This window comes from Balaenoptera ricei, chromosome 9 (genome assembly GCF_028023285.1).
Source record: "Balaenoptera ricei isolate mBalRic1 chromosome 9, mBalRic1.hap2, whole genome shotgun sequence".
In the NCBI taxonomy this organism is placed as follows: Eukaryota; Metazoa; Chordata; class Mammalia; order Artiodactyla; family Balaenopteridae; genus Balaenoptera; species Balaenoptera ricei.
The window spans coordinates 29,908,330-29,920,493 of NC_082647.1; the positions used below are offsets into that span (position 1 = coordinate 29,908,330).

General features: G+C 36.1%; 1 protein-coding gene across 4 annotated transcripts in view; it reads right to left on the reverse strand.

The window, feature by feature from the left end:
- CPED1 (cadherin like and PC-esterase domain containing 1) overlaps nucleotides 1-12,164 on the reverse strand; it is a 312,531-nt gene that overhangs the window by 182,653 nt on the left and 117,714 nt on the right. For all 4 annotated transcript variants that reach the window (XM_059933517.1, XM_059933516.1, XM_059933518.1 and 1 more), the window contains exons 7-8: nucleotides 1,537-1,679; nucleotides 686-758 (exon numbers count right to left, since the gene is read on the reverse strand). In XM_059933517.1, coding sequence (XP_059789500.1) covers nucleotides 686-758; nucleotides 1,537-1,679 — 216 coding nt within the window. The remainder of the gene's footprint in view (nucleotides 1-685; nucleotides 759-1,536; nucleotides 1,680-12,164) is intronic.

Sequence of the window (12,164 nt, forward strand, 5' to 3'; positions counted from 1 at the left end):
GTTTCTCTTCATTTCTTCTCATCCCATAACCCAAGATAGCTTTCTATAGACTAATGCAATCAATTTTAAAATCTTCTTGCCACTAAGGGCTATTTTAGATTAAAAATATGCTGGAGGAGATGATCTGAATGAGTTAATTTAATTTAAGAGGAAGTAAAAGAATCAGAGTGTACAAAAAACACTCTTAAATTTCCATATATTTATACAAATATTGAAAACAAATATTTCAAAAATTCCTATGGCTTTTAAAATTAAAATATAGGCCAATTTTAAACTAAATATCTATATGTAAAGAATAAAAGAGTTACCTTTTTTATAAACCCATATGAATAAGCTAGGTTACCTGCTATTTTCTACTATCTAAATGTCTGTTTTCCTGCATTAACACATACTGAGCTTTATTCCACATTTATTTCATAAACAGTGGTTGAACCACAAAAAAATCCATATTTGTTCAACAGGGATGCAGAGTGGGTATTGTAACTCAAATCAGAGACTCTCCATGTGCTAGTTAATTCTCTGAACCACAGTAAGTATAAGTCTGTAGTAAGTTTGATGCAAGTTGCACTTATTGATCGGTTACTATGAATGAACACACCACCACCACCACCATACACACACACACACACACACACACACCCTTCAGCCAAAGGGGGAGATCCCATGAGGACTCTGGCATACTCACCTGGAGCACTACAGGGGACATGACACTGCCATAACCCATATCAAAAGTTAAAAGTTGAAAACATAATCTGCATCTGAAATAAAAACACAAGGTAACAAAAATACATTCTATTTGCTGTATTTACTCTATTATTTGATACTATATCATTAATAATCACTAAGGTTAAATTTCAAGGTCCATACTAATTACAAAGAGCAGTGGCTTGGATAATCCAAAATTGAATACAAATTATCTTTGGATTTGGAGTCTGTTTCGTTCCTTACAGAAAATACAAATATATCTAAAGTATTCATAATACATTAAACGAAACAATGAAGTGACTCCACAAAAACGTAATATGGAAAAGGAAGCTCTCCTACTCCTCCATGCTAGTAGGCATTCTTATTTGCGTATAAAGCCTGATAAAGCTTACATGGAGGCACCTCCTTTTTTGACATACTCGATTTAACATTTCCCTAGAAAAAGGCATTAAATTATACTCAAGTAAACTGAGATATGGAGATAAGAGTTAATGAATTTTGTTAATAAAAATCTATAAATAAAAATATACCTAGTCAATGGAAAGCATATATGATAAAAATAACCGAGCTTGAAAGGGGCTGCAATTAAAAAGATAATTTAAATAACTGTGCCTTATTTCTTGTCACCACTATTTGAGTCTTTAACATGCTCTGAAGTTTTAGGATCAACAAATTAGAAAACATAAGTTTAGAAGTTCATATTTTATACTGATATAAAATTTTCCAAGTAGCACCTACTTGTGATAATTAAGATATATTTTCACTAGCAATCAATTGTTAGAAGTAGGGTTTTTTTTCTTTATTTTTTTTAACATTGAAATTTGTTTTTACCTATGGAAGACCTTTGGTCCCAGAGTAGATGTTTCACTGAATACTTCAGCTGCTAGCAGGAGTTTGCTAATTGCTTCCTTCATGTTATCAAAAGCCTGAAGAGGTGAACTTGTTCTCAGAAACGTCTCAAAAAATGTTTGCAGCTGTGAACAAAGTAAAGGATTCACATGTTGAAACTACAATCTCAATTTGTCTCTCTATCATTTCCAAAGTGAACAATGTGAAAGATCCCTTTAGGCTATCTCTCCTTGACACACTCAAAAAAAACTCCTTAAAAAGGAAAATTTGATCATCTAAGACATATATACATACATATATATTTTATATATACATATATATGTAAAATATACTGAAAGAGTATATAATATACTTAAGGTATATTATATAATAAATATATATTATCACATAATATATAATGTATATATATTCTATACATTTAAAAATATAAGCCTTCCAATTGAATGTGGGGTGCTGAAATTACATCCTGTAATTTAAATTACTTTAGAGGTGCTTACTCCATTTTTCTTCTCATTCCATGGCACGTAATCATGGAAAGTGAAGTGGAATTCACAGAGCTTGTGATCAGAACTGCCAAGTTTAATTTGTGACTCTTCTACCTAGGTGAACTTGGACTTGCAACTCACTTCTCCGAATTTTTGTGTCTTTTTCTTTAAAATGGGTTACTACCTACCAACAAGAGAGTTGTGAGGCCAAATTACAAGAAAGTCACTGTAAAGTATGAAATTCAAATCTAAGCTTTTTATTATTATCCCTTTCCTGCATATATCAGAACAAAAAGAACTATATCGAAATTGCTTCTTCTTCAGGGTATTTTGCTGTGGGAGCTCTAGCCAACCACAGAAGAATCTAAGAGAATCTCAGTGTCCTCCTAACATGTTAATTTCAGGCTTCATGGGGCTAGAGAGAACGGGGCCATATTACAAAAAGGGGCAGGATGTTAGGTTTACCTCTTCATAGAAACACTATAGTTGGTATCAAAAGAGCTATTTTTATTTGCTTAAATATGAAAACAATCACAACAACAAAACTATATCTTGAGGATGCTTAACACCAAAGTTCAAGTCAAACTTTTTAAAAAGTATAAAATAGACCTCATATTGATTCATAAACTTTCTCTGGATAAACATACGCTTTCAAAAATGAAGAACAAAAAATATTTTTTGAAAAAACATGCAGCAGGTATTCTATTAATATTTTTGGAAGAACAAACTAAATTTATCTGAGCTGCGTAAGACTGCAAAGTGAAAAACTTTTGTTGCTATAATAATGAAGGACAGATATTGGCACAAATCACCTGAGGGAGATGGTAAATGTATCTTTAAGATACCCAAGCAAAATTCACCCAAGAGAAACAAATGCTGACTTCATAAACTTTTCCCAGCTGAAAAACAGAAACCTAATGAGATGTACACTTTAAGACCCTATAAACACATCATTAGTATTTGGCAGTTGGGGTGTTTTTCCCTCTCTAAGGACTAAGGAAAATGAATGCAATAACTGTATGATCAAAAGAAAATAAATCAAAGCTAACACTAAAAATATTAACACCCTTGAGTCAAAACAGAGTCACATGTTTTTCCAAATAAAAGTAACTCATCACATTTCACTCACTTCACCATATTATATAGAAAGGGTTATTGATATTATTGCATTTTTCCATTTTAATGTTTTCTAAATATCACAGGGTTCAAGGTTAATAATTTAAGAAAGTTGGAAATGTTTGTGTAGCACATAGGATATATAAGATTTATTAAATTATATCCTCCATGGTAAAAAGTAATTAGCAAATTAATGCTTAGGATTGTATTTATTCTTCTACTGTGGAAATGTGTATTTCTTAATTTTTGATTGTAATTAATTTTTCACCATGTGGAAAGCACTATGTGCTGGGTTTTGGGGGACAAGGTACATAGCATGGTGGTAACTCTATAGACTTTAGAGGCTGAAAGTCACAGTTTCGACTTTGGTTCTCCTGTTACTACTAAATTGTGAGACCTTGCGGGATTACTAACAGTAACTTTATAGAGGTATTGCTAGGATTAAATCAGAGAATGTACATAAGGTACACCGTCACCCATCACACATCAATATTCAGTACATGTTAGTACCTTTTATTAATTAAAACAAAAGTCCACAGCCTTTCTTCAATCAAGGAAGAACATTTAAAAAATATATGATAAGCCTTTCAATAGAAATATATTTAAAAGGGAGAAGAAAGAGGCATGATGGGTAAATAGACGCCATCACTGGTATGTCTCCCAGCAGAAGTGAAAGAGGAGAACTGAAGGACCAAAATAACTGGCTTTCCTCCCATTTCCCTAAAACTCAGCCTGCCAAGAGAAGGACCAGCCTCAACCACCAATCATGAAAGCAGGGGGACAAGAAGCTAGACAGCTGCCATTACGAACAGAAATGTGGAGAGAGGAGATAGAAATGGCATTCAAAAGGCACAATTCAAAATAGAGAGACTTCTTCATTTTTGTATTCGTTCTGTTAACAATCTTTGTCTCTATATGCATTTCCTTCTATCTCATTGCATACATTTCCATTTATTTAAGTCCTTCAAGTCAAAGAAAATTCTAGATGAGTCATCTCTTTATTTAGTACAGTGGCAAGCAAATTACATATGCCAGAAATGAAAGTAGAATCATGCAAATGCTTACTATTTTTTTTTAATCATCAACTTTCAATAAGTCGCCAAGAGAGGGCAGAACACTTATATCAATTTTTGAAGCTAATCCACTTAGGCTAAGTGGCAGACTTCTTTGACTGTCTGCTCATATTGTAATTTGTTACACTAATTTATTTCCTTGGTCAAATACTTGAGTTCTGTGCATCTCAATGTGCTCACATGTAGAAAGAGAAATGTGCTTGATGATTTCATGAGACAATGTCAAATCTGAAATTATTTGATAGTAATTCCATTCAAAGCTATCAGAACCCAAAATACACTTTTCACTCAGGAGCTTTCTTAACCCAAGCACAAATATCTGAAAGAACACCTTCACTTTCGTAAGTTAAAATCAGCCATGAACTCAAATATCACGGACACTCCTCCGTCTCCAGATCAAGACTTTTAATCAATGTATTTGAATCACCTAAACATGAGAATATAAGATCCCAAGGAAATCAGTGTCTTGGCAGTAAGGTAAAAATGAATAAAAGAAGATCTTAAAACATTTAACATGACATGAAACTATTTTATGAACTATAAATTTTCCTCCTTCAGTACAAAAATAAAACACAAATTTAGTGCAAAATAAATTATGTAGAAAATGACCTTGTAAGATCATGGCTGTAAAAGCAGGCAGTTAAAGCATCACCATTTGTTTGTACTTGTGTAAAATTCAAGCAATAACCCAGCAAGGTATTTGTAATTTCCACATCTAGCCATTGAAATATACGTAGATGGGTCAAAATTATCAACTAAAAATAGAAGGACAAGAGGGACTAAGGATGAACTTCAAAATATTTGTAGGAAAACTTCAGTTATGTTTTTAATATCTTAAAATATTTCTAAATTGCCCTTATATTCACCTCATTCCTCCACCTCACCTCTCACAAACCCCTCCCGTGCTAAATTCTGGGCTTCACCTGATTAATTTCCTTTATCCTCCCATAGGACATTAGGCAGATTGTTCTCAGCGGCAAAGCATGTTGTTCTGGGTTAAACTTGCTGACTTTCTTGTTTGCTCTCACCATTAGACCATAAGATCTTTTAGGGCAGATACTGTACCATTTTATCTTTGGGTGGCCAGTATCTAACGCAGGGTAGTATTAAGTAAACACTGTTGAGTAACTAAACCTAAGTATAACATTACAGAAACCACAGAGACTTTGATAAGAGAAATAGTTTACTGGAGCTTCTGGATAACATAAATTTTCTCCTTAGGACAACATGTTTATCTCTCGTTTCCATCTCGTGAGCGAGGGAGGATGAGCATTTTTCTGGTGACTTGTAATAAAACCTTTGAAAAATAGAAGCTCACAGCTGTTCAGGAGAATTTTTGAGATAAGAAAAATATAACATAAGAGTTAAAACACAGGATGAAAGATTAACCAATATTAGAGTTTTTTTAAAAAGTCATGTTCTTGACTAACTGAGAAGCTATAGCAGAATACTGATATTTCAATATTTTGAATTTTCAGTAGTGTTTAATAGCATTGTACCTTATTAAAGCTTACCAGAATTTCCCTCAGTATTAATGCGGGAGAGAGAAGTTTTCATCTTCTCAAAATAAAGAAGAATATTAGTACTTAAAACCATTTTGCACCAACAAGCATATGAAAAGATGCTCAACATCACTAGTCATTAGGGAAATGCAAATCAAAACCACAATGAGATATTACCTCACATCCACTAGGATGGCTACTATAAAAAAATAAAATAAAATATTAAGTGTGGGCAAGGATGTGAAGAAATCAGAACCCTTGAGCACTGTTGGTAGGGATATTAAATGGTGCAGCCACTATGCAAAACAGTATGGAGGTTCCTCAAGAAATCCAAATAGAATTACCATATGATCCAGTAATTCAGCTTCTGGGTACAGAGCCAAGAGAACTGAAAACAGGGTCTCAAAGAAATATTTGTTCATCCATGTTCACATCAGCATTAGTCACAATAGCTAAATGGTGGAAGCAACTCAAGTATCCAACCATGGATGAATGGATAGACAAAGTGTAGTATATACAGACAATGGAATATTATTTAGCCTTAAAAAGGAAAGACATTCTGACACATCTTGCAACTCAGATGAACCTTGAGAATAGTATACTAGTTGAAATAATCCAGTCACAAAAGACACTGCATGATTCCACTTACATAAGGTATCTAGAGTTGTCAGATTCTTAGATATAGAAAATAAAATAGTGGTTGCCAGTGGCTTGGTAGGAGGGGGAAATGCGAAGTTGTTTAATGAGTATATAATTTCATTTTTGCAAAAAGTTCTCGACACTGGTTTCACAACAATGTAAATATTTTCAACACTACTGAGCTGTACACTTAAAATGGTTAAGATGGTAAACTTCATGTTATGTATATATTACCACAATTGTTAAAATCTTTAAAGTAATATTGCAGTTTTCACAGCCTTACACCCTCCAACAACCATGTTTAAACACCTGTTAATTCTGTACCACAAAAGTCCAAAAGAACACCTTTTTAATGGTTATAAATTTTGCAAAACACAAAATAACCCCTCCCTTGCTCCATTTCTCAGCTCCTGCAAATATTGGAAATAGTTTCCATCTCTATTCCGTCTCCTCTTAGTCACTGTTTTATCCAGAAGCAATCTTTTAACCTTGAACTTTTTGCTTGTTTAGTCTGAGAAATATCACACAGCAAGCTTGAATGCTGGTAGGAATGACTGAGAATAGAGGACAAATTTATGATGGAACACAAAGTCTAGGGGATGATCATTTCAGTTTAAAAGGAAAAGACCTTTTTTTTTTAAAGGAAAATATCTTATGTGATATTTTCCCTTAAAAGGAAATATCACATAAGAGTTCAGACTCAATTTTATCCACGGTAGAACTAAGGACACAACTAAATATATGAAATCCAAGAGTCTATGTTCTTTTCCAGATTAAAAGGGGAATAAATATGCATTCAAATCTGCCTCTTTTTAATACAGTTGGAATTTAAGTCTATTGTTCTTGATTGATATTATTCTGCCTTTTACAGACTCAATTGGGATCTCTCTGTCTGACTCTGACCTAACCAATCTCTCTCCCTGGCACTTGCCAAACTCTTAAAGTGTATCTGAAGGAATTTGAACACCTCAGAATTTTATCCCAATGTAATATATTTTATATACAAAGTATTTTTTGATCACCTTATAATTCTCAATAAGAAAAATGTTTATAAATTTAATTTAAAATTTCAGTTACCATATGGCTCTAAATTTTAAAATATTTTTTCCAAAGAGTTACGATTACAATTATTTGTTGTACACAATTGGTCAGAAAAATAGAAATACATTACAAATCTTAATAAATAATTTATAAAATAAGAGGTAAAATTGTTTTGGAAATGCACCCCTTAGATGTATACGACTTCTTTTCATTCACTTAGTTGAGTCTTTTTATCCATTGAGACAACAGTATTTATTGTTAGAATGAGAAGGGTTCAGCATTGGTATTAATATTATTTTCAACGTAAACATGGAGAAGATTTGTTCACACAAATACATAGGTGTAGATGGAAGGGTTTAGTTAGAGCAACATGACTTAATTCCTTGAGCTCCCTTCAAAGTATACGAAAAAAAAAAAACAAAAAAAAAACACGTAGTGGGCTTCCCTGGTGGCGCAGTGGTTGAGAGTCTGCCTGCCAATGCAGGGGACACGGGTTCGAGCCCTGGTCTGGGAAGATCCCACATGCCGCGGAGCAACTAGGCCCGTGAGCCACAACTACTGAGCCTGCGCGTCTGGAGCCTGTGCCCCGCAACAAAAGAGGCCGCGACAGTGAGAGGCCCGCGCACCGCGATGAAGAGTGGCCCCCGCTCGCCGCAACTGGAGAAAGCCCTCGCACAGAAACAAAGACCCAACACAGCCATAAATAAATAAATAAAATTAAAAAAAAAAACACGTAGTGATTTATCATGAAATATTTAATTTTGTTAAAAACTGAAAACAATCTGAGTTGTGGAGGATTTGTTACTTGGTGATAAGCATCCTTCACTTTCTCTAGTGAAAACCGTATTTAAATGCGTCTGTTTTGGGGAGGGGTTGCAGAATTTTTTCACCCTGGAGCAATCATTATTATAACATTAGGGACAGATGAGCGCTAGGTCTTTCTTTTGAAGAGCAGAGGGCTGTGCATGAAGGGATGGGGAATAAAAAGCACCCGCTTTAGAGGCGCTGTCTCAGCGAGATCAAATTTTAGGAAGGTATACATGTGAAAGATGAAGTTATGGGCATTGATTCTCTTGAAACTATCTATGGGGCTGTGAACCCCTTGGAGAGTCTTCATGGCTCTCCAGAGGCACACGACACCCCACCTGAGGATCACAGCTGTGTCTGGCCCAGAGAACACATCTGCTGCACGTCAGAGGGCTGTGGAAGGAGATGAAGGGCTGGTGAGCATTCTGGACCGTAGCAAGAAGTCTCCTTTGTGTTTTAAAGGGTCATGATTTAGGGGGAAAATCAGATATATAAAAACAGAAGGAAAAGAGAAAAAAAGTTTTGAGAAAGGGAGGGAAAAAAACGACTAAATTACAAACCTAAGCACTGATGTAATTTTTCATTTCACGCACATGTGGTATTTGGATATAATTCTATGTCATACTTAATAATACTCACTAACCTTAGCCAAGTTGACACCATGTGCCAGACACTGTGTGTTTCTCATGCACTGTTTTGTTTATATTCACAGCAATGTTATGAGGTTGATACTCACTATCCCCATTTTATAGATGAAGAAACCGAGGGTTGAGAACACAAGTAATTTGCCTAAGGTTTTACAGCTAAAAGGTAACCAACATGGGTGTTGAAACAAGTCTGCTTGGCTGCAAAGCCCCAGCATTACCTCTGCTATCGTGGCTTTGATTATACAGATTTAGGAATGTGGATGGACCCTGAAATATTGAAGAATGAATCATCTGTGTTTTTACTTTCACGGAAAATGTGTTTGAAACTGTCACAATTCTCAAACACCCACACATCTAACAAATCAACTCAACAACTTGAGCATTTGTGTAGCCTAATTACCTTTTGGAAAAACTAAGGACATTTCTTTGTGACTTAAATGAAATTGCCTGGATCGAGAACAAATTCTGTGTTAAGTCGAATGATTTAAGAACATAAATATTCTCGTCATTTGTTTTAGCTCATTGAAAATTGGCTTGCTTTAGGGTAAACCACAGAAAAACTAAATTAATTGACTGAACCTAAATTAGGATAATTTTTCCTCATTCTCTGGAATTATATCAAAACTCCAATATTTAAGTAAGTTTCATGCTTCCAGTGACATGAATAATTTTATTCATTTGTACTTCTTAATAACCCTAAGCTTTAAAGCATACATTAAAATTGGAAATTCAGAAAGTAGATTCTGTGATTTAATCAGTTTTATGGTTAAAAAATTTTAAATTTCCCATATGTATATCAGAGAATTGATCAGAGCAAGGTACCAAAATACAGAAGGGTATGAAGAGCATAAAAATTTAGTTATTTGTTTGGAATGGTAGAACCCTGATTGCGTTATATTCAACCTTCTCAGGGAGCTGGCAGGTTATCCTTATTGCCCCGTCTAGAATCTCTCAGTAGGATATAAAGGATCAGAGAGATTTTACAGAAAAAAGTAAAAGTTAAAGTTGTAAGATTTTATCATTGGACTCTGTGGACATATGTCTACTCATTTTCTTTATATGAATGCCATTGTTCAAGCAGGTCACAGCTTCTGCATTTTCAGTGTCTAGAATGCACAGTCGAATGCCTGCTGCTTCTGGTTTGGTTTCTCCAACCTCGCTCTGTCTTCCACCCCAAACACTGGATAAACTGAACCCTTTCTAGGGTGCACAGATTCCTAAGTATTCTCTTCTCACCTTCTTATCGGAATACGTCACACTTCATCATCCTACTATCCTCCAAGGGAACTGACCTGTGAGTTGAGGTCCCGCGTGTTTGAAGATAACCCTCGATCCCATGGTGGTTGAGAAGCAGGTACTTCTGTCTGGGTTGTTTTTACAGTAATGGGGACCTGGACACCTGGGACCTGCCTTGTCACACTAGGCAGGCTGAGCAACTAGTTATTCTGTTCACGTCTTAGAAGTGGCAGGATACCTCTGTTGGAAATGGCAGGAGGGAGAGGGAATGAGGTGGAGAAAGGCAGGGAGGAAAGTGAGCGGGAAAAGAAATACCAAGTTCCCAAGGCGAGAACTTATTCTATGCAGGGCCCTCAGGCAGGGTTTGGAGCAAAGGAGACCTAAGAACCAGACAAATGGAGACGAAGCATGTAAACGGGTAGTCTGCCGTGACAGCAGGAAGCTCTCCTCCTCTCCACCTCCTCACTTCCCGCTTCTCTGTCCCACTCCCTTCCATGTGCTCTGTCTCAGGAAAGGGACCCACCAGTCACATCATGGCTGAAGAGTCCTCTTTGAGCCCTCTCTATCTAGCCCCTCTCTCTCAACTCATCACTGACTCTTGTTTCTACCTCCAAAAGGTGTCAGTTTCTCACCTTCTTTAGACCACCACCTCAGCGACCCGTCCAAGCCACCATCCTCCTCACCCAGATGCCTGGCAACTGATCGCTCTGTCCCCACTCATAATCCTCTTCAGTCTGTTCTCTACACAGCAGCAGCAGAGTGGGCTTGAAAAGGCAGAGCTAATGGCGACACTGTGGTGTTCTGTGATCCTGCCTGGACTCTCCTACCTCAGGGCATCGGAATGGGCCCTTTGCTGGGAATGCTTTACCACCAGCTCTTCCAATGACACTTAGTCTCCTCCACGAAGCACAGCTCAGATGTCACCTGGTCAGGGAGATCTTGCTGCCTCTCAAAAGTGGGCGACCCCCTCACTTTCTACACAGCTTCCTCCCTCGTTGCATTCTTAGCAATAATAAAGATCTGCATTATGCCAAGGGAAGTAAGTCAGACAGAGAAAGACAAATACTGTATGATGTCACTTATATGTGGAATTAAAACAATACAACAAACTAGTGAGGATAACAAAAAAGAAGCAGACTCACAGATACAGAGAACAAATTAGTGGTTACCAGTTGCCGGAGGCGGGGGGGGGGGGGGCAGTAGCGGGGGGGCGGGGAGTGGGAGGTACAAACTATTGGGTGTAAGATAGGCTCAAGGATGTATTGTACAACATGGGGAATAGAGCCAATATTTTGTAATAACTGTTCATGGAAAGCAACCTTTCAAAATTGTATTAAAAAACGTAGTTCTCTGTATTTTCTTATATATGTATAATTAATTTTTATCTGTATTTCATCTACTATTCAACACAAGAATAAACTCTATGAAAGCAGGGACTTTGTCTTGTTTGTTACTATATCACTTGAACCTAACACAATGTCTAGCATATGAGACACTTCATATGAGAACTGCCCAGTAAATATTTGTACAAGGAATCAAAAAACTCATTTAACCCATAGGAAACTAGTCCTATTTTTCAGATAGAAAAAGTGGTTCAGAGAGGTTGAAAGACTTGCCTGAGGTCACACAGTTGGTACAAGGGTCTTCCTACTGCATATCCATATCTAGGCCTCTAGAGGTCATGCTTTGGGATTTTTGTTTTTAGTTCTGTAGATCCAGCACTATAGATCCAGTACTAGTGATTTATTTCTCTCTCCTTTAGAGTAAAAATGCAATTGGATATACGCTTCTCACTCAGCCTGAAAGAACGTCATCATTGTCTTATTCATATTTTAAAATCACATTTCTTTTTCCTTTTACGGTAACTCCTTGAAAGCATGAAAATGTAACATAGTTCCTCAGCATAATGTTTTTCTTCTTTGACTTCTGAGTTTAAAGTAATAATTTCACTCTCTGTGACTTGAATACATATTCTTTATGTAGATGATTTGAGTAATCAAGCACACGGGAAAATTCTCATGCCTTTCAAGTATTTCTGGAATCAAATTTCTGATAGAAATCAAT